Source organism: Microcaecilia unicolor, chromosome 9 (assembly GCF_901765095.1).
Source record: "Microcaecilia unicolor chromosome 9, aMicUni1.1, whole genome shotgun sequence".
NCBI classification, from domain to species: domain Eukaryota; kingdom Metazoa; phylum Chordata; class Amphibia; order Gymnophiona; family Siphonopidae; genus Microcaecilia; species Microcaecilia unicolor.
Window position 1 is genome coordinate 5,602,189 of NC_044039.1, and position 23,940 is coordinate 5,626,128.

Sequence of the window (23,940 nt, forward strand, 5' to 3'; positions counted from 1 at the left end):
AAAGGACCCCTTTTTTGCAAGTTACATTTTGAATAATATTGTGAACTGTTATGAATATGAAATGAAAGAAAAACTAAACCCACCACACTCGTGCTCTGGGCAACACTGGTCAGCATTCTTTTTCAGCCTGGACACTTCACACTGACCACACACAGCAGCTGTGAAAAGGGAAAATATAAATTAAGAGGCATATAAAGTCAGATTGAGAAGCAAACAGTAGAGAATGAAGGGATTGAAATTCATTTACGTTTGGGTGTTGGACATGGTTTCGCAGTGCAGTTTATCATCTTGTCAAGGCACACGCAGAGTGTACAAGGTTCATTCTGTGGAATCCAGGTGTCCAGATGCTAGAGGGGGAAGAAGGGCAGACCGTCAATGCAAGGAAAATCTATGGGTCGTAACGTAATATCCTATATAACATTTTGCACCTCCAACGTTCCATCGCTGTCTGGTTGCCTGGGTTCATAACATCACATGACGTCAGCCAGCCTCCATCGTTCTGTTCCCCCTCACTGCCCCGCCCTCGCGTCAAAACGTAATGACGTCAGAGGGCGGAACAGCGAGAGGGAAGGGAACGCTGGAGGCAAGCTGAATTGAAGTTAGGGGATGTTATGAAAAGAGACAGGCAGACAGCGATGGAACCCTGAGGTACAATTTAGGCAGCAGGGTGGCGGGAAGCGGGCGAACGCAGTAAGCAATGGCGCGAGACTGAGAGGTGAAGGACAGCAGCTTACAACTCTACATTCCCCTTCACTGTCCCACACTCGCAAAAAGACGTTATGACGTCAGAGGGCCGAAGAGTGAGAGGGAAGGGAAAACTGGAGGCAAGCTGAGCTGACGTTAGGTAGACACGGAACCACAAGGTACCCAGTGGACGACACAGCACATAAATTTATATATAACAGAAAAACAGGATAATATCTAAAAAAGAAAAGGATACAAAACACACAGACAGTGCAATCACTGTCACACACTCACTCTCTCTCGCTCGCTCGCTCTCTCTCTCTCACACAGACAGACACATACAGAGTCTGTCTGTTTGTGTGTCTCTCTCTCACACACACTCACACAAAGTCTGTCTCTCACACACACTCTCTCTCACAAACACATTGTCTCTCTCTCTGTCACACACTATCTCTCTCTCTCTCTCTCTCTGTCACACACACTCTCTCTCTCTGTCTCACACACACACACACGCTCTGTCTCTCTCTCTCTCTTACACACATTCTCTCTCTCTCTCTCTCACACACACAATCTCTCTCCGTTTCTCAGACACACTCTCTCCATCTCTCAGACACACTCACTCTCTCTCTCTCTCACAGACACACTCTCTCTTACTGTGTCACACTCACTGTCTTTCTGTCTCACACACACTCACTCTCTCTCTCTCACTCTCTCTCTCAAACACACATACACATACACTCGTACACAGGCGAATTGCAGGATATGGATGGCATGGGAGGCAAGGGGAGGGAAGAACATAGGAGAATCAGTGCACATCATGTAGAGGCCACAATCTCTGGAGACGGAGGGGAGGGAAGGGGAGGGAATGGCATAGGAGAATCAGTGCACATGGATTGCATCAGAGAGGATGAGAGCGCAGGGAAGAATTGCAGCACATGGAGGGGAAGGCAGAGCACCCAGGAGAAGCAGAGGCAGAGTCCAATGTACTGTAGCTCACAAACAACAATCAGATACACATTCCAAGGTGGTGAACATCACATGACTAGAAATAGAACACGAGCTGCTGAGGAGCAGGCTGAAGTTAAAAGAAAACGAACGGAAGCGCAAAGAAAAAGGCGTGCAGCTCTGAGTGAAGACGAAAAGGCACATGAAAGTCAAAAAGCCACTGCAAGAAAAAGGTCCAGGATACAAAAGATGACTGATGAGGAAAGTGTAAGCAACCGACAACGAAACACCGATTCAGAAAGGCACAGAATTGCTGAAATGACGGACGAACAGAGACAAACACACAGAACAAGGCACACTGCTATACAACGCAAAAGATTTGGAAAAAAATGACAGAAGAAGAAAGAGAAACAAATAGAAAAAGGAGAACCTATTTAGAACATGAAAGAATGAAACAAATGACAGAGAAACAGAGACAAACAACAAGACAAAGACGAAAAGATTTAGGGCGGAAAATACTTGCAGAAATGACAGACAAGCAACGAAGAACAACTACACAAAATATTATTATTTATTATAATTATTATTATTAGCATTTGTATAGGGCTACCAGACGCACGCAGCGCTGAACACCTGATACAAATATAACAGATTTCAAATGCAAAACAATTGGAAATCTGAAACAAAATTTAAAAAAAACCCTGTGACACAGCACAAAAATAAAGCAAGAAGAACGAATACGGTGACAGCACAGAGCAGAACTCCAACCACAGGAATTGCAATAAGAGACTGTATCAATGAGAAAGAAACTCAATACTATTAGTTGTGGTCCAATGAACGCAGTCTGTATATCTTGCAATGCAGAGGAACATCAGTTATATCCTGTAGAATTCCTTCATGAACAAACTCCAACTGGCATTTCGAAATTGGAGCCATAATTACCCTACTCAGGAATTTAAATACCAAGCGAGGTTTATGTAACGGAACTCGCTTAATAGTGAAAGACTTGAAAACTAACCTCGTTATTAGTCGAGTAATCACTGGGTCAACTGCAGGGAGTACTGTTTTTATCCCACGTAAACATAGTAGATGACGGCAGAAAAAGACCTGCACGGTCCATCCAGTCTGCCCAAGAAGATAAATTCATATGTGCTACTTTTTTTATTTGCACTGTCCTCTTCAGTGAACTAACACCATCTGACACTGACCTCCCATTTACATTACGTCGAAAACAATTTCCTGTGAAATTGGCTTTTGCAATGACAATTAACAAGTCACAAGGACAAACATTTGAAAAAGTTGGCATTTTCCTCCCAGAACCAGTGTTTACACATGGGCAACTGTATGTAGCATTTTCAAGAGTTCGAAATTCTTCTGATGCATTTGTAAAAGTCATAGATGGTCCTGAACAAGGAAAGCTTTTCCCTCAATGTAACAAAGTTTTCACTAAAAATATTGTTTATAAAGAAATCTTGCAAATGTAAACAAGCATTATATTTCTAATAAAAAATTTAACATTTCTGCCTACTCTTTAGCCTTTTGGAAATATACTATAAATAAAAATGAAAACAAAACACAAAGATTAAAACAAACAAAAAAAAAGAAAACAATCCACATGTCATACCCCTGGACCATATTACTCATTATACACCCTTCCCAATTATTCTTTATCATCACAGCACATTCTTCCTAACAGTTCCCTTAAAAACATCATCGCCATTAGATGATAACCTTGCTAGCGCCCATTTCATTGGTTTGAGAAACGGATCTTTTTTTTTTTTTACTAGTAATGTAATATAGCTCTTGTATCTCACTAAATCCCACAAAAAGTGGTTCAAAGCCTTTTTAAAATTTTTGCTGAAAATGGATGTGCGGCAAAATGAAAAATTGCCGCGTGTCCATTTTGGGTCTGAGACCTTACAGCAAGCCATTGACCTAGCGGTAAGGTCTCACGCGGTAACCGGGCAGTAACTGCCTACGCACGTCGAATTCCACTTGACTCGCGTAGCTGCCGCACGTCAGAAATAAAAAATTATATATTTCAGACGTGCGTAGCGGACATGCGTCAAAATTGAAATTACCACAAGGGCCACGCGGTAACCGGGCAGTAACTCCAATTTGGCGTGCATTGGGCTCGCTTAAGTGCTTAGGCAGCTTAGTAAAAGGGCCTCTATAGGAAGTCAATTTCATATATAAATGGCATTTATTTATTTACTGCATTTGTATCCCACATTTTCCCACCTATTTGCAGGCTCAATGTGGCTTACATTATGTTGCAATGGCATCATCATTAACAAAGTGGTTCAGCATACTGTTACAATTAATGTTCAAGAATATTAGGTAAATAAGGTAAATAAAACGATTATATATAACGTGTAAGTTTATGCACAAAAGCAGCCTTTATAAATGTCTAACAGACTGATCTAGTCCACGCTGTTTTTTTCTGACCATTACTGTAATCTTGTTTCTTTTTGGATAGCGTTCAGAGACTCACCCGGTGGTATATTCCCTCCTCATCTACACACTGGTTGCACACTCCTTCATTGGCGCACTCTCCATTGAACATCACGTCTCCCAGTGGACAGAAGCAACCTTCGGTCGGAGAGTCTGTGCAGGCTGTGACATTGCCAGGGTTGATCCCACAATGCTTGGTGCAGGTTGTACGACAATGGTCATAAACCCTTGAGTTCGGACACTGAATAGCTGTGGAAAACCAGGAATGGTGAAAACATTCTCTTTTAATGCCAAACAGGACATTATGCTCATATTTCCTAAAATATCCTCAATTTTTCTAAAGTCAACATGGCAAAACAAAGATGAAGATAAGTGATATAACATAAAGCCTGAGTTTAAAATTCCTTTTATGTTAATATCTGCCGTACACACAGTAAAATGTGTGATTGCATACTACCCAGTTGGGGACAAGAATGTGCAACCCAGTGAGAACTTGTAAAACAATGTGGTATATCAGGAACGTGTTATTTTTAACGCCATCTCATTCCCATCTCTTTTCAGCCTGGAATCTACTCACAAGCTATCCTAGAACTATGGAATCTTCCAGTCAATATTTTATTTATTTATTTAGCACATTTATACCCCACTTTTTTCCACATTGTGCAGACTCAAAGTGGCTTACAATGCACTGATTAGGCTATCGCCAGACCAGTGGTTATACAATTTCAATTAAATTAGAGAAGATAAAACAAACAGAGTAAAAGAAAATAGGGAAAGGGTAAAAGAGACTAAAATGGTCCATCTGGAGGGGAAGAGATGCAGAAAATGCCGTGTAATTCTGACTCGATGGAAATAGCGAAACCTGTTGCACCAGCTGAGCAAGGTCCTTCTAACTTCATTGGCATGACCAAAGAAGTTGATGAGAACAAAGAAAACAAGACCCCTGAAGGTTCCCAGGGGAATATGGACTGGCTGCAGCAGTATGAACTGGAATGTGAGAGGGAGGAACAGGACCGGCAGCAGGTACTGACACAGAGTCTCCGGAGACTTGAGACGCAAGGACTGAAAGAAGGTGATGAGCTTAAACGAGCTACAGAACTAAGTTTTCGAGACTTTAACTGCTCACTTCTAGATGGGACAGGTTCTAAAATATAGTCACATCCATCCAAAAAATTGGAACTATTCTTCTCCAGCAGTTAAAATAATGGTGACATGACAGTGTGAATGCCTCCCAAAATCTTCCAGGGGCTTTATATGTAGGACAGATGACAGCTGAGTTTCAAATATGGTAAACACCCAACAACGAAAAGGCCATTCTGCCACTTGAAGGCCTTTGTAAACCACCTGTTCAGAAGGGGAATGCTCAAACTCAAAATTCAAAATGCTTCTTATCCACTGGAAGCTCAAAAGCAGTCACCTAAGCTTTGCACAAACCTAGCTTGGGGGTTCCTGTTACCAAGCTAAGGGAAAAAAGACCCTGAGCTAGCGGAGGGGGCCATTTTTCCTGCGCACCTGGACCCTTTTTTCCGCAGCAGGTAAAAAGCCACCAGACAAACTTGGCCATGCGGCGGGGAGCAGTTACCGCCACCCACTGAGGTGGCGATAAGGGCTCCCATGGTAACCCATTAAAATGGACTTGGGGAAAATCCACTGCTTATTTCTGGGATAAGCAGTATAAAATATTTTGTACTTTTTGGGGATCTTGCCAGGTATTTGTGGCCTGGATTGGCCACTGTTGGAAACAGGATGCTGGGCTTGATGGACCTTTGGTCTGTCCCAGTATGGCAACGCTTATGTACTTGGAATTCTGAATGGAATCTTACTACTCTTTGGTGTTCTACATGGTATGTTGCTACACTTTGAAATTCTGCATGGAATCTTGTTACTCTTTAGAATTCTAGAATCTTGCTACTCTTTGGGGTTCTACATGGAATGTTGCTACTATATGGGTTTCTGCCAGGTACTTGCGACCTGGATTGGCCACTGTTGGAAACAGGATGCTGGGCTTGATGGACCTTTGGTCTGTCCCAGTATGGCAACGCTTATGTACTTGGGATTCTGAAAGGAATCTTACAACTCTTTGGTGTTCTACATGGAATGTTGCTACACTTTGAAATTCTGCAAGGAATCTTGTTATTCTTTAGAATTCTAGAATCTTGCCACTCTTTGGGGTTCTACATGGAATGTTGCTACTCTTTGGGTTTCTGCCAGGTATTTGTGACCTGGATTGGCCACTGTTGGAAACAGGATGCTGGGCTTGATGGACCTTTGGTCTGTCCCAGTATGGCAATACTTATGTACTTAACCCGGCGGTAACCAGGCAGTGCCCGGCAATGTCCAATTCCCGCTGGGTTACCGCCACGCAAGTCATTTCTGGGGGTTTTCTTTTTACCCTGTAAACGGTGCACACTCGGGGCGGAACTACCGCCGGCGACCATGTTGGGCTGGTGGTAGTCCCGATTTAGCGTTCGGTAAGCCCGTGTTGGACTTACCAACGCTTTGTAAAAGATCCCCTTGATGTTTCTAGGAACAATTTTTTTAAGCCATCAATATCAGAAGAGCCAGCAGGTAAGAACAAGTTGCCAGTGCCCACAGTGGAGTGGAACACGTTGATGTAAAGCAGGATGGATGCTTCCAGGACTAGCACAGAAACTCTATTAACTCAGTCTTCACCTGAGCAACTGCTTTTATTTGGCTGGACCACTGGCTGTCTCGAAATTTGAGCATGAGTGTTTTGTTTAAAATATTTTTCAGCATATAATGTAAAAAAAATATGATTTTCTTCAGAATGCAGAAAATACTTATTCTTGACCAGACCTATAGAGGTAAAAAAAAAAAAAACAGGGGAGAGTTTCTGATGGAGAAGAGACGGCTGAGGGGAGATATGATAGAAGTGTATAAAATAATGAGTGGAATGGATCGGGTGGATGTGAAGCGACTGTTCACGCTATCCAAAAATACTAGGACTAGAGGGCATGAGTTGAAGCTACAGTGTGGTAAATTTAAAACGAATCGGAGAAAATTTTTCTTCACCCAACGTGTAATTAGACTCTGGAATTCGTTGCCGGAGAACGTGGTACGGGCGGTTAGCTTGACGGAGTTTAAAAAGGGGTTAGATAGATTCCTAAAGGACAAGTCCATAGACCGCTATTAAATGGACTTGGAAAAATTCCGCATTTTTAGGTATAACTTGTCTGGAATGTTTTTACGTTTGGGGAGCGTGCCAGGTGCCCTTGACCTGGATTGGCCACTGTCGGTGACAGGATGCTGGGCTAGATGGACCTTTGGTCTTTCCCAGTATGGCACTACTTATGTACTTATAGTGGGTGATCATCTGGCATCCAGTGATCACCAGATGGTGTGGTTTAATATTAAGATAGGTGTGGAGAGGGTTCATTCAAAAGTGAACAAAAACACCCAAGGCTATCAATTTTTGACCTGCACACTTCTAATGATGACCAAGAAAGGTGTTTGACCCTCGTATGCAGGACCAGACATGGACTGCAACTACAGTCGAAAAGCAGCAACTGGAGACCACTGGAGACAGTCCCTAAAAGCTACACCACAGCTGAACGCTGCAAAGAACAGCGACAAAATCCTCCCTTAATGTTTCATGCCAAAGAGGTGTTTCTTGTTCGAAAAACTTGGTAACTCTTCACTACCGGCCTTTTTGCACCACCGTTACCTTATTAAAACGTCAGAGGGGGAAGAATTAACACAACGCCCATTCTGTATCTCATGTCCTGCACTCAGCCCCTACATCCTGGCCAGTTAACATTTTTTTATTTCATAGATCAGTTCATTTTGCATTTTGGCCTCTTCTTCATCAGAGTTTCCCATTCTCTTCCTGAATCAACAAACCATTGTGGAGAACAGACATGAGATATGTGGGTGGTGGAAGATGTAGAAATCCCACAAAGGAATGGCACAAAACACAGGCTCTAGGGACACTTATTTTCCAGAATGAATCATGGGGCTTTCAAATAATCCTATCTAGGAAGGTCAGAGTATAATCTGAATAAAAGAACATTACCATTTTTCCATTCCAGTCAGCCAAAGCACTTAATATCTGGTCAGTTGCATGTGAATGGAGAATTAAGACATTAAAAATATTATTCACTCACGACCCTCAACATTCAAGTATTATTGAGGTTGGGTTGCCTTCCTTGAACATTTTGTACAACATATTGTTCACTCTGGGGTGGGATAGGTTGGGACGAGGTTGGATGGGACGGGTCATCCATCAATACAGAGTTCCATAGACAGTCTCTCTTTTAATTAGAAAATTGTTCTTGGTTGGTTTAAATACTCAGACATAACCTCTGGAACACACAGCAAGTTCTCCAAAACACTGGAAACAAGGCAGAAAAGTGGCACGATTTGCTACTCTTAGGACCTCCAGTAAGAACCTCCAAGAAACAGGAAATTGTGTAAAAACTGTTCTACTTCTTAGGGAAGACCAGTCTCTTCAATCAAAGCCAGCAAAAACGGAACACACATTTTTCATCAGCAAACAAGTGAGCTAACGTTATAAAATATCATTTCAGTTTAAAAACCTTTTAGCCCGTTTGATGGATTGGTGCTTGTGCTGAGAAGTAACATGATGGAACACCACATCTCACAACACAAAACACGCTCCAGCTCTTGCTATAATCGTATTTCAGATGGATCAGTAAAATCCAAAATGGGCTTATGAGGATTCTTAGCATAGCAGAAGCCACATTATGTGGATCTAGATTATCAGAATAGTAAAAAGCCTCTGGAAGTCTTCAGAGTCCAAAAGCTAACCCCCATGTTTACTAAGCCGTACGGCAATGCTGACGCAGCCCGTTCAAAGTGAATGTGTTGTGTCGGAATTAGCACACGGCAACCGCTAGCGCAACTTAGTAAACAGGGAGGTAAATATCTACAATGCCTGGGTTGATTATTATTCAAATTTCATTAGTATATAAATTATAATAAATGAATAAAGAGCTAAAACCAAAAAAAGCAATTAATATAATATGGTGCACTAACAGAAATATTAGATGTCGCTAGCTAAGGAACTCTTTTACTAAAGCTTAGCGTGGGCTAAGTTTCAAGTGGCCTATAGGTATACAATAAGATGTGCAGCATTTAGGAGTACTAACCCGATGGTAATCTGACAGCGCCACATGCCACCTGGTTACTGCCGGGTTAGTAGTAGTAGTAGTAGTTAGCACAGGAACAGTTACCGCCACCTCAATGGGTGGAGGTAAATGCTCCTCCTCGCATGGACACTGATGCTCCTTGAGATGTTGGGCAAGTCATTTAACCTTTGATTGCCTGAACTGCAGTTTGTGAGCCCTCGTCTTGAGCTACTACTGAACAGGGATGAGCTGATTCCAAAATCCCTTCTTTTTATTCAATAGCAAGTAATTCTAGCAATTCTTTGCTGCCAAAATTTTTCTGAACCTGCTTTTTATTTCCTTACTTTCTGCTGATAGGGTAAAGAAATCATTCCAAGTGCAAACTTTGCTGATCCAGACCTAGAAATCTGCGTTCGGTGGGCTGCCTGGCCTAGCTGACAGCTCCATCCAGTAGGAGATCTGATATGAGGTCACATGATTGTGCTGATGCCTTTTTAAGTACCTTCTGTTTTAATGTGATGCAACTGAAACTCTTAATGATCGCTAATTGGCACGTTCCACTCAGCAATAGGAAAACCTTACCACAAAACTCTGGTGATCTCCAGTCTATGCAGACTCCTTGAAGCCTACAAATGTGGCTGTAAGCAGCAATGATTTCACATATGTCCTCTCCATGACAGCTGGTCTCCTCACAGGTCATAAGGTAAGAACTTGGTGGAATCACTTTATGGCATTCCTCAAACTTGGGAGACAGTAGAATTCTGCACCTGGAACTAATTGGATCTGTACATGCACCATCAAGCTTGGTTTGACAGGTTCCTCCCAAGGGATCTTTCACAGTCCAATCTTGAATAAATTTACTGCTGTCTGTGGTTACTGAACCATCATGTAACATGAAATCGTTGATGGTGTTTTGATCGCAGAAGCCTGTGAGGATGTTAGAAAAATGTTTTAGAAACAAATCGTTTTCTAGTTTCATATATTTAACAATCTATACAGGTAACTAGAAACAGTGCAAAGATTGCTGCGACACGTCAAGTTGGATTAAGGGTCCCATCTGCCTTCAACTTCAAATATATGTATTAACTACAAATGTGAGGAGCAATTCCATAAGCTATGCACCTACATTTATGTATTTATTTATTTATTTATTTGTTTGTTTGTTTGTTTGTTTGTTACTTTTGTATCCCACATTTTCCCACCTATTTGTAGGCTCGATGTGGCTTACATAGTACCGGAGAGGCCTTTGCAGGCTCCGGTGTGAACAAATACAGGGTGATGTTGTGGTAAGATCAAGTTCATGTGGCACAGCCACATTAGGGAATCGGAGAATGGAAGAGTTGTGTTATGTCCATTACGTGCTTTCGTTTGGTTGTGTTGCAGTTAGGCATCAAGATGTAAAATATGTCTTTTTTGAACCTTCCCAACTCACTGTTTTTCTTGCAGGCAAATGGACCGAGGGGTAAATAGCTCTAATTTAAAAGGGGGGGGGGTTTCCTAGTGTATCAAAGTTAAATTTCTATCTAAAAAAAATTTCCTCTTATTACTCTACTATATGTAATCTTGGATCAATAGTTGTGGACTTGAGTTAAGTTACCTTAATGGACGTCTTTAATGTTTAAGTAGAAAAAATTAATTAGGCATCAAGAACTAGATTCAGTAAATGGCACTCAACAAAAATCTATGCAGAGCGTTACTCCGAGTTGGGCGCCAGTTCTAGAAGAGCACTTAGAGCCGATTTCTGCGTCAAACTTTGGGCTAGAGGATTTACATCAACCGAAACCTGGTGTAAATCTTGGCATGTAATTTAGGTGCAGATCCCTGGTATACAGTAATACTGCGCTCATCTTTAGTGAATGCCCCGACCCTCCCATGTCCACGCCTCCTTTTGAATTACGCACTATAAGATTTGCACACTGATCTTTATAGAGTAGCCTGTAGCAAGTTACGTGCTCAAGTCCAAATTGTTGCCAATTAATGCCAGTAATTGATTGTTAATGCCCAATTATTGGTGCTCATTGGCTCGTTGGCCAATTTAATTGTATGCGCATCTCAGGACAGCGCTCAATTTTGCACATGGAAATCTGCGCGCCATTTATAGAATCCGGGGGTAATACTGCACCTAGTTTACAGACTAAGAGTGCTTACATGCATAATTACTGCTAATAATTCGGTAATTATAAGTCCCAAATAAAATGTTTGAAATGTGGGAACAATCAATGATCAAACAAGTAAACAAACCCAATGCAACAAATGTTTAAATCAGTGGCGTAGCTAGGTGGGGCGCCAAGGGAGTGGCCACTCCCCTAAACGGAGTTCTGCCAGCGCCTATGTTTTCTCATCGTGTTTCATTGAAAATGTTCGCCGGCACTGGAGAAGGTCTGCTCTCACTCCCCCTGCACCGTCAACCTGGCTCCGCTTCTGGTTTAAATGGCAGGAAGCATTCCCAGCTTAGAGACTTAATATTCACATTAGCGGAGCCTCGGAGGTTACTCGTTTCACACAGGGTACACAGCCCTGTGACTTACCTAAATCATCATCTGCTCTGATTGCTAATGTAAACTGTGGACTCCTACAAGCTTTTAAGATCTAACTTTTAATTTAATATTATTCATTTAAAAAAAAGTCATAGAAAAAACTATTTGTCACTTATCTTAGTAGTAGCTATTTAAGACTGTCACCAACACGGCCCATGTTTCGATAACCCTGTATTAGGGTGATAGCCCTAGCAGAAACCACCAGTAAACTTCCTTGGACTTCAAATGGTTTCAAAATAATTTGTACCAATAATTGTCAGGTTCGTGTATAAGGGTGAGGCATTATTGCATTATTCTATAAACAGTGCACCTAAATTATTTAGTATGAGACTGTCAGGGGGGGGGGGCACACACATGGGCAGAGCAAGGACATGTCCTGGGCATGTCACTAGACAGCAGATACTCAACATACTATCGGTTCTCCATGTTGCACGGTGAACTTAGGCACCCACTGATGTCAGTAGGTGCCTCAAACTCTTGGCATTCCGATGCAGCTTTGCACTGATTTTCTACAATAGTTTAGGTCTGTTAGCAAACTGGAGCTAATGACGCCCTTTAAAATGAAGCACCAGTTTGTAGAAATGCAGCCATAGATGTGTCTATCATCAACAAAATACGAGCAAAGTTTGCTCAAGAATTTTCAAAGCAATGTTTTCAAAAAAAGTAAAATCCATAGTGAAGAAACAGCATCCAAAAGGTGCAGAACCAAGTGATAAACTCACCACAGAGGCCAAAAGTTTTTGATGAGAAGATCTTGGGATTGAGCTGAAGGGTGAATTCATTGTTTCTTGGCGTAAACGTGAAAATAAATCCTAGACCGGGAATTCGAGCTTCATGCATTATGGCTCCATAGACGGCAACTTCAAAAATATTGTTTCTAAATGGCATAAGGACTTCCTCTGCATTAACTGTAACCTGATTCCAGTAAACAGAGAACACGAAATGTCAGAATCACATCGTAATACTTTTTTTTTTACCCATCTAACCTTTGTAATATATAAAGACACAACAGCTCCTAAAACTGAAGGCTTTTTTTTTAATGTCATGCTTTAATGAGATCATGATTTTTAACATCAAAGCACAAAATATTCTCCCATCTAATGACCTCTCTACATGGACGTAGTTTAAACACAATCACTAATTTGGAACTGCTCCTTTAGATTCACGCTTGCACAGTTCACTTTGCAGTGTGTAAATAACATCCAAGCCCACTGTGTAAGATCTGAAACTGTGAGAACTGAATCCTTTCACATATCACACAGTTTACTGGAGAACAAAAAGATGATGCTTGCTCCCCAAGAAAAAATCTTATTTGGAACTAATAACGTTTGATTTAACCAGCCAGTCATAGCGCCTGTTCGGGTTAATCACTGCTGAAAATAACTGGTTAATCCTGAATTGAAAACCAGCTATTTTGGGGACGTTCTGAGGGCATAGTTGACACTTGGCTGGTTAAGTGCTGATCAGCCATGTTAACTGCATAAACAGGACACATAAAAGTGATAAGTACATAAGTGTTGCCATACTGGGACAGTATGAAGGTCCATCAAGCCCAGCAACCTGTTTCTAACAGTGGCCAATCCAGGTTTCAAGTACCTAGCAAGATTCTAGAACGGTAAAACAAATTTTATGCTGCTTATCCTAGGAATAAGCAGTGGATTTTCCCAAGTCCATCCTACTAATGACATATGGACTTTTCTTTTAGGAAATTATCCAAACTTTTTTTAAACCCTGCTAAGCTAACTGCTTTTACCACATTTTCTGCCCTGTGTGCGACAGCGGCCAAAAAAGCAAACAGGATGCTAGGAATTATTAGGAAAGGGATGCAAAATAAGACCAAAAATATTATAATGCCTCTGAATCGCTCCATCGTGCAACCTCACCTTGAGTATTGCGTTCAATTCTGGTCGCTGTATCTCAAAAACGATATAGCGGAATTAGAAAAGGTTCAAAGAAGAGCGACCAGAATGATAAAGGAGATGGAACTCCTTCCATATGAAGAATGGCTAAAGAGGTTAGGGTTCTTCAACTTGGAAAAGAGACGGCTGAGGGGGGATATGATTGAGGTCTATAAAATCCTGACTGGTGTAGAATCGGTAGAAGTGAATCGATTTTTCAATCTTTCAAAAAGTACAAAGCCAGGTATTTGTGACCTGGATTGGCCACTGTTGGAAACAGGATGCTGGGCTTGATGGACCTTTGGTCTTTCCCAGTATGGCAATACTTCTGTACTTATATGTACTTATGAATAATTTTATACATGCACCTCTGTTGAAAATGAAACTCATGTGGTATTTAGAAATCCCATTTGAAAACTGATCTCATTAGGTCCCCTTCCCCCAGCTGTAAGGCATTCTGCATTTTGAAAGCAGAACTCCAAACGTCCATTTCTATCTGAAATCGTCCTCCAGAAAAAACACACTTGCCTTCATATTGTCAGAAAGTTGGATGGTGTTTCCATCATGTTTCACATCAATGGACTTCATGCAGTTCTGCTTTGGCGCTGAGCTGCACTCTCCACTCAGGAGGATCACTTCGATGTCACGCTCTTTGTCATGGAACAATACATAAGAGCAATTGCCGATGAGTTTAAAATCGAGTCCATCAAAGGTGACGATATGTCTGGTTGAGCTTCCCAGACACATGCCTATCAAAGATTAGAAAAACAAAATCCCGAATTTTACATTTGGGACATCTAAGAACTTCTTTCATCTAAATCTCATCGTATTCTCGTATTTTTTCAATGCAGCATACAGCAGAGAGGGTCAACGTACACAGCACAAGCAGTCCAGCAAAGAGCACAAAGGGTTCTCAAGAATGGAATAAGTGGACTTTATTAATGACTCGACACAGGCCGTGTTTTGACGTGACTAACTCCTGCCTCAGGGGTCAATTCAAGCACCACTAGGTGAGTGAGTTGTTGATCAAAATGTGGATGTTGTGGCTCAACACAATAATGGTTCGCTCTGGAAAAATTGAAATGACCCACAAAATCCACATTTTGAGCAACAACTCACCCACCTAGTGTTGCTTGAATTGACTCCTGAGGCAGGCGTTAGTTAAGCTGAAACACGGTTTGTGTCAGGTCATCAATAAAGCACACGTTTCATTCTTGAGAGCCCCTTGTGCAAGTTTTTCAATGGAACATATTTAGAGAAAATATAAGTATTTCTTTAATTTTCAGAAATGAATATATTTTCCCTTCCTTTTGCTATAGAATTTTGAAGACCATATCAATGTAAATGTGCCAATTATCAAAGTTCAGTTGATAGATATAAAAGAAATGTTCAGTCCTGGCTTTCTTTTACAAGTGTTAAGTTTTGGAATGATTTTCCTATAATTCTTAGATCTCTAGACAGTCTCTCACAATTTAGAAAAATCACTAAAAACAAGGCTATTTGAGAAATATTTGTATTGAGATTTTGAATGTATGACGTGTCCTACAGTTGTTCTTAATTATTTAAACTGGTTGACTTGATTGTAATTTCACAGGTATGCCTGGCTTCTTACTATTTGTAAACTGCACAGAACTGTTAAGGTTGTTGCAGTATAAAAATATTTTTTAGTTTAGTTTGAAGGCTATGAGGGTAATTTTCAGCTTGCAGCAAAGATCGCAGATACTTCATACCAGTGGTTCCCAAACCTGATGCTGAAGGCACCCAGGCCCAGCCAGTCAGGCTTCCATGATATCCACAACGAATATTCATGAGAGAGATTTGTATGCACTGCCTCCTTGGTATGCAAATCTCTCTCATGAATCTTTATTGTTGGTATCCTGAAAATCTGACTGGCTGGGGTGCTTCGTGGACTAGATTTGGGAACCGCTGTTTTATACCCATGGCCATTGCACAAAGTTTCAAAGTAATCATATGGACACACTTTCACTTTGAATACTGTCCAAGAAAACGTACCGAGGTAAATGGTTTTTGGAAATTGCCTTCAACAATATCTTTTTTTAATGTTTTATATTCTTTATCAGAAATTGGATTTGTAGAGGTTTTTCAGTCTGAACAATGATTGCAAACTGGCAATTTCCCTTTTCCAATGTAGTCTCTGTTCTTTCTGAATCGGTGAAATCTCAGACAGGCAAGGCCTTAGCTGACCATGTAATACTTGCAACCCAGCTGAAATCTCCGTGCTGTGTTGAGCCACTCGATTTATTAAAGGACAATTATCATGGCACAATAAAGGAAAAGATTGACAACCCCTGTGCCCAGTTTGCTGACTGACCCAGGAGCATTCAAAGAATCTAACAAGGCTCACCCTGCTGTCTCAGTAGATTATTGATTTTAGTGTAAATCTATCCAGTTGGCATATCTTTACTCTGTGATCCGCTTTGAAACACAAGTTAAAAGCGGACTAGAAATCGCAGAATAGAATAGATTAGCATAATGGTTAGAGCAGCAGTCTGTGTACCAGAAAAGCCCAGTTCAAGTCCCATTGCAACTCATCGTAATCTTGGACAAAGTCACCTAACCCTCCATTGTCTCGGATACAACATTAGTTGTGAACTCCCTGGAAACTCCCCTTGAGCTACAACTGGAAAAGTCATGAGCTAAATCCCTTTACTTTTCTTCTCTTTAGGAAACCAAACCCCTCTTCTGAACAAAGAATGGATATTCTGTGGTTCCCCTATTTATGTAGCTCACACCCTTTCACTGACCATTAGATATTAGGGGAAGGCTTTCTACCAACCTTCACTCCTGGAAACCCAAGTTATTTACTGTTCTGGGCAATCCTGGACTCTTTAACTCACTAAATGCTAAACAAACATTACCTAATTCTGGAGGACATTGACCTTCAACCAAACAACGTTTAAAAAAAAAAGTGACTAATACTACAGTAATTTAATTTAAACCCTACACAGATTTTAGGGAGGTGATGTTCGTGCCAAACCTCAGTTCTGTGCATGGCCACTTCCTGCCTCATTCACTGTGAGTTATCAACTGTGTTCAAAAATGAATTTAATTTCTCCTGATCTACCAGACAGAACACGCTCGAAGGGATTTGGCTGAAATGTGTTTAATGGTTTTCTGCCCATATCCTGGGCATATTTTACATTCAATAAATTCATGAAAATCTTGGATTTTAAGCTCTTTTCACAACTGAAGACCCTATGGGTCAGTTTAGGGCATCCTTCCAGGACAACCTAAGCTGTATCCCTGTTTATTAGTTCTATCCAGATGTAACTTGACCACAACGCTGGAGCATCTTCACGGCAGGTTGTGGCTACATTTTGTCCAGTTAATTAGATAGCCAAAGAATATTTAAAAGCTGTAAGGGGTTGAAGGGGCGGATTTTAAAAAGCTAAGATTTGGGAGAAGCATTTGGGGTCCTGTAAATATAAGTTCTCTAGTGTTGATTTGAGGATCAATCCAGGGACAGAGAAATACCCAGTGTACCTGAATGTAACTTACCTTGAGCTACTACTGAAAAGGTGTGAACAAAATCTAAATAACTAACTAAATAGTTTATTGTCTGAAAAATGTTTTTCTCAGGTTTCCCTGTAATGTGGGCTATTGGCACTAATTTCTAAAGATTCTCTTTTTGTGATGTATTTGTTTGAATATTTTCCTATGTTGTGATTTTTCTCTTTGTATGCCTGATGTAATGCAATAAAAAAATGTATTTTGATTAAAAATAAAAGCTAAGATTTATCCGGGTAGCTTACAGAGAGGGGCATAATCGAACGGCGCCGGCCATATAGATGGCCGGCCATCTTCGGGGCCGGCTCCGCAAGGGGGCGAAGCCAAACGTATTTTCGAAATACGGTTGGGGCAGGCTAAATCGATCGCCGGGTATAGAGGAGATGGCCAGCTAAGTTTTTCAGCCATAATGGAAACCGGGCCCGGCCATCTCAAACCCGGTGAAATGCAAGGCATTTGGTCATGGGAGGAGCCAGCATTTGTAGTGCACTGGCCCCCCACACATGCCAGGACACCAACCGGGCACCTTAGGGGGCACTTCTAGAAATTAAAAAAATAAAAATAGCTCCCAGGTGCATAGCTCCCTTACCTTGGTTACTGAGCCCCCCAAATCAACTCTACACCATTACCATAGCCCTAAGGGGTGAAGGGGGGCACATACATGTGTGTACAGTGGGTTTTGGGGGATTTTGGAGGGCTCAACATTAACCACCACAAGTGGAACAGGTAGGGGGGGATGGACCTGGGTCCACCTCCCTGAAGTCCACTGCACCCACTAAAAACTGCTCCAGGGACCTGCATACTGCTGTCAGGGAGCTGGGTATGACATTTCAGGCTGGGACACAGGCTGGCAAAAAACTTTTTTTTTTTTAATTTTTGGGTGGGAGGGGGTTGATGACCACTGGGGGAGTAAGGGGAGGTCATCCCCGTTTCCCTCCGGTGGTCATCTGGTCAATTGGGGCACTTTTTTGTGACTTGGACCTAAAAATAAATGGACCAAGTGCAGCCGGCGAAATGCTCATCTGAGCCGGACATCTTTTTTCCATTATGGGGTGAAGCCAGCTATCTCGTAACCACGCCCCCGTCTCGCCCCCACCCTGCCCACTGTCCCGCTGCCTGTACCCTCCCTTGAAGGTTGGCCGGTTCCACGACGAAAAGCAGTTGGGGCCGGCTAAAATCAGCTTTCGATTATACCGATTTTGCTGGGATCAGGAGATTGCCGGCCATCTCCCGATTTGTGTCGGAAGATGGCCGGTGATCTCTTTTGAAAATAAGCTCAAGAGTTACGTAAATAACATTTTTGAATGCTGTTCTCATTGGGCCCAAGATTCAGCTCTCAGCTGTCAGTGGTCCTTAAGGCACTAACAGTCATGGGCTGAGGGGCCCTTTTAAGCATCTACACACACCCAACACGCGCCAAAATGGAGCTACCGCAGAGCTCTTCCGGTAATTTCATTTTTGGCGTGCCTCCGATTCACGTGTCCAAAAAATTATTTTTGGACGCACGTATTGGATGCACGCCAAGTGGCATTTGACACACGTAGGTCATTACTGCGCGGTTACCACGTGAGACTTTAAGTCAATGGCTGGCGGCAAGGTCTCAGACCCAATATGGACGCACCAATTTTTATTTTGATGCACATCCATTTTTGGCAAAAATGTTTAAATAAGGCATTTTTTGCAGGCGCACTGAAAAATGGATCTGCGCATGCCCAACACACGTGCCTCTATTACCGCAGGCCATTTTTCAGTGCACCTTAGTAAAAGGACCCCTGAATTAAGCCAGATATTCAGTGCTGGCCTATGTCTGGTATGATTAAAATCCAAATAAACATTTTGAATAAATAATTTATACAAAGCAAATGAAAGCTCAGATCTGTTAATTTACGGATCCTCTACATATTCGCTGTGTTTCTTCACCACACACACTTTTCTGGTGTATTTGAATCCAGTAATTCAAATATCACCTTTTTTGCTCATGAGACTCAGATCTATTTCACTGCCTCTACATCACCCCATCTGCCAAAGTCCAGAGTTTTTCATTGTCTGCTTAGCAGCCAAGACACAACATGCCATAAAATGAGATCTTCTTATCACCCCCCCCCCCCCTCACCTTGCCATCATCTGTGCTTTACTTCCATTCCTCTTTCCTGTTACAGTCACTGGGATCCACAGTTCTCCTAGGCCTATGTGGCTTGAAGTTATCTTCAACCCTACGTTGTCCCCCTTCCTCTGCATCTGTTCCACTGCCAAATCTTGTGACTTGTCCCTCTACAACAGTGATGGCGAACCTTTCAGAGACTGAGTGCCCAAACATTTTGTGTTTCCCTGTCTTGAAGTATATTGTTTGTGTTGTTTTAAGGAGAACAATAAAAGAATGGTAGATAACCTCCCCCCCCCCCCCTTGAGTGAATCCCTGATGAGGATCAGTCAAAAGAATGGATCTTGGGTATGTTGTAGAGCAGTGATGGCGAACCTTTGGCACGCTTTTCGCTGCCGACGCCACCTTAACCCCGAGGTACGCATTTTAAATTTCGGAGGAGGGGGGGCCCTGGTGCTGGGAGGGAGGGAGGGCAGGCGGCCTGGTACTTGGTTGGTTGGAAGAGGGAGGGAAAGCAGGCGGCCTGGTGCTTGGTGGGAGGGAGGGAGAGTGGGCGGACCAGCGACGGCGTGTGTGCCAAAGGAGAGGGCTCTGCGTGCCCTCTCTTGCATGCGTGCCATAGATTCTCCATCACTGCTCTACAACATACCCAAAATCCATTCTTTTGACTGATCCTCATCAGGGATTCACTCAAGGGGGGGGGGGGGGGGGAGGTTATCTACCATTCTTTTATTGTTCTCCTTAAAATAACACAAACAATATACTTCAAGACAGGGAAACATAAAATGATCATAGGCCTGTCCATGCTGCTCATCCATACCAACTTCTGTACTAAGCTTTATAAACTCTTCTTCTCCCTCATAGAGTCTCCCCTATGCATTCTTGATTTCTTATATACTCTGGCTCTGTTCCATTTTCATAAAGAACGATTTCCTTAGATTACTCCTGAGTCTACCTCATTTCAATTTCATCCTATGACCCCTTGTTCCAGAGCTTCCTTTCAGTTATACTATAAAAGTATTTATATGACTCTATTATAAATCCCCTCTCCCACTTTTCTTCCAAAGTTTACATAATCAAATCTTTAATTCTGTCCCCATACACTACTTATCACTTCTATAGCGCTACAAGGCATAGGCAGCGCTGTACACCATAGACAGTCCCTGCTCAAAGAGCTCACAATCTAAACAGGACAGGCAAACAGACAGAACAACTAAGAGGTGAGGGAATTAAAGAGGTGGGGATATAGGGTACAGGGCAACAGGGCTGCCGAGAGCCGGAGCCGGGCCCGGGACAAGGCCGCCCCCGGGCCGCCGCCCACCCGAGATCACCGGGCCCCGCCCACCCGAGGTTGCCGCCCACCCGAGATCGCCAGGCCCCCCTGCCGCCCGCCCGCCCACCCACCCGAGGTCGCCTGGCCACCCCCCACCCGCTATCAGGCCGGGCCCTCAGAACTAACCTTAAGCCTCCTTTCACTTCACAGCAAGCAGCGGCAGGGCAGACCTCTCCTCCTTCCTTCCGTGCTCCGCCCTCGCGGACGTTACGTCAGGCGAGGGCGGGACATGGAAGGAAGGAGTGGCCTGACCTGCTGCTGCTTGCTGCAAAGTGAAAGGAGGCTTAAGGTTAGTTCTGGGAGTGACGGAGGGCAGGCCAGGCGGCGACAGAGGGTGGGCCAGGCAGCGGCGCCGGGCCCCCCTGGAGGCCCGGGCCCCGGGACTTTTGTCCCCCCTGCCCCCCCCCCTCTCGGCGGCCCTGCAGGGCAAGTGAGTAGTGGTTAGGAGTCAAAAGCAGCGTTAAAGAAGTGGGCTTTTAGCCTGGATTTGAAAACGGCCAAAGACGGGGCTAGACGTACAGGCTCGGGAAGTCTATTCCAGGCGTGAAGTGCAGCAAGATAAAAGGAACGGAGTCTGGAATTAGCAGTAGAGGAGAAGGGGACAGACAAGAGAGATTTATCCACAGAACGGAGTACCCGAGGGGGGGCGTAGAAAGAGACAAGAGTGGAGAGGTACTGGGGAGCGGTAGAGTGAATGCACTTATAGGTCAGTAAGAGAAGTTTGAATTGAATGCGGAAACGGATAGGGAGCCAGTGAAGTGACTTGACTGTGTCCATACACATCATGAAGAAGAGCATTGCCCATTTTAATAATTGTCCTTTAGATTGTAAGCTCTCTTGAGCAGGGACTGTCCTTCCCCATGTTTAAACTTGTACAGCGCTGCGTAACCCTGGCAGCGCTATAGAAATGCTAAGTAGTAGTAGTAGTAGTAGTAGTAGAACTGACTCTATCCTGTTTGTATCCTTTTGAAGGTACAGTCTCTATAATCACACTTAGTACTTCAAATGAGGTCTCACTAGAGACAAAGCCACTGTCACCTCCTTTCCCTCTAGGCACCCAAGCATCCTTTTGGCTTTTGCTGTCACCTTTTCCATCTGTTTAGTTCTCTTTAGTTTACTGGAGTTGCTATACCACCTTTCACAAACATTGCTGTTTGACCACCTTAGGATCATCAGATATACCATCTACTGTACCACTCCCTTGAGTTCTGGCAGAAGACCCTTTTAGCATTAAATCTTAGCTGCCAAGTTCTAGACCACTCTTCAAGTGTTGCTAGATCCCTCCTACTTGGAAACGAAGTCGTATAGATACGTGACGGCAAGGTGACTTACAAGGACAAGCCCATCGGCAGCCACAGGTTTCCTCAATTTTAATGGCTGGAAGGTTGTTGTGGCAGGTGGGCTTTGGAATCTTCTCACAGTTGATTTTGTGACTTTCCAGAACTGTGTGGCCATCTGGAAAGCAAGTCACACTGTGACACCGGTCAGACAAGGTCCATTTGTCACCAGGCTAAAATAAAGTATAAAGCAATAATATTTTAATAGGAATCAGTACTACTATACTATACTATACTAAACTCCTATACGCACATCCAAAATTACCTCTACTATATCAAATTGCCAAAACACCACCATGTTTTTATTTATTTATTTATTGCATTTGTACCCCACATTTTCCCACCTTTTTGCAGGCTCAATGTGGCTTACAGAGTAAGGTTATGATAAAGTCAATACATGATTTAAATACAGTTGATGATAAGCTGAGGTATAAGAGGATTTAGATGGACAGGTGTTAGGTAAGGTCGTGTGAGAGGTGTTTTTGGTGTACTTGGGTGGTTTAAGGAATGATTTGTTTCATTGAGGATGACTTTTGTAGGCTTTGTTGAAGAGGTGTGTTTTCAAAGCTTTGCGGAAGCTGGTTAGATTGTTCATGGTTTTCAGGGTCTTGGGTAAAGCATTACAAGACTGTGTGCTTTTGTACGCAAAGGTCGTAGCATAAGCCTGTTTGTATTTCACTCCTTTACAGCTGGGGAAGTTCAGATTGAGGAATTTGCGGGCCGATCTTTTGGCGTTTCTGGGCGGTAGGTAGGTCCACTAGGTTTAACATATAGAGTGGGGCATCTGCGTGAATGATTTTGTGTACGGTCGTGCAGATCTTGAACTCAATTCGTTCCTTGAGCAGAAGCCAATGCAGTTTCTCTCTTAGGGGCTTCGCACTTTCATATTTAGGTTTTTCACTATCATGATACCCAAGATCCTGTAACTACTACTAAATGTATACTTTCTTAATTATATATTTCTTAGATACTTCTTAATATGTTTGTTTGCTGAAACACTTATCATGCTTTATCATTATCATACTACCCAAATTTCTGCAGTTATCACTAAATGTACACTTTTTCATGTATTTCTGTTACTCATGATGTATTGTAAGCCACATTGAGCCTGCAAAGAGGTGGGAAAACGTGGGATACAAATGCAACAAAATAAAATAAGTAAATAAAAATAAATACTAGATGTACACAGTGCCGTCCACATTATTTGCAGGCACCTTTTCTGTCCCTAGAGGGCTCACAATCTAAGTTCTTACAACTGGGGCGAAGGAGCTGCACTGGGAATCAAACCCAGGTTGCCCGCATCAAAGCCTGCTGCGCCAGGGGCGTAGCCAGACAACAGATTTTGGGTGGGCCTAGGTAAGAAGTGGGTGAGCACTAAGTGCTCTTCCCCCCCCCCCCCCCCAAACCACCACCCAAAAAATATCTCAGCTGGCGGGAAAATGCTTCTTTCCACCTTGGCAGTCAGCAGCAGGCATGCGCTGAAAACTGAGCATGCGCAGGTGTCAGTATCGTGGAGAGTAGCGTTTTCGTGACCATCAGAGGGAAGTCTTCAGCTGACGGAGCTTGGGATCCCCAACAGCTACCGCTAAATGTGTGCTACTGTTGGGTGCGCCTGAGCCCTAAGTGGGTGGGCCCAGGCCCACCTGTGGCTACGCCTCTGTAGCAGCTGCACTAACCATTAGGCTTCTCCTTCAACAAAGGAACAGCTATCTTTTGGCAGTTACTATTCCAAAGAGCCTCTTTACTAAGATACACTAAGGTTTTGCAGTGACCACATGGCAACAGCCAAAATTAACACACATGGTCCCTGCAAAACATCTGCAGTAAGAACTGAGGCATTCCTTTGGGGGAAAGCAGCCATGCAGTTAATGCAGAGCAACATTCATGATTAAGGTCACGTCCGGTAATGCAGGATGTGGTTAGCTATAGCTCTTCAGCTGGCGCTTGTGTTACCCTGCTGCGTTAGCAGTTAACACATGATTAAGAATCTCCATGTTAACTAAGTCGCAGTCCTA

General features: G+C 42.9%; 1 protein-coding gene across 1 annotated transcript in view; it reads right to left on the reverse strand.

Moving 5' to 3' along the window:
* VWF (von Willebrand factor) overlaps positions 1-23,940 on the reverse strand; it is a 235,651-nt gene that overhangs the window by 83,598 nt on the left and 128,113 nt on the right. The window contains exons 34-40 of the mRNA XM_030215570.1: positions 21,921-22,098; positions 14,155-14,375; positions 12,451-12,643; positions 9,774-10,118; positions 4,124-4,332; positions 248-347; positions 84-158 (exon numbers count right to left, since the gene is read on the reverse strand). Coding sequence (XP_030071430.1) covers positions 84-158; positions 248-347; positions 4,124-4,332; positions 9,774-10,118; positions 12,451-12,643; positions 14,155-14,375; positions 21,921-22,098 — 1,321 coding nt within the window. The remainder of the gene's footprint in view (positions 1-83; positions 159-247; positions 348-4,123; positions 4,333-9,773; positions 10,119-12,450; positions 12,644-14,154; positions 14,376-21,920; positions 22,099-23,940) is intronic.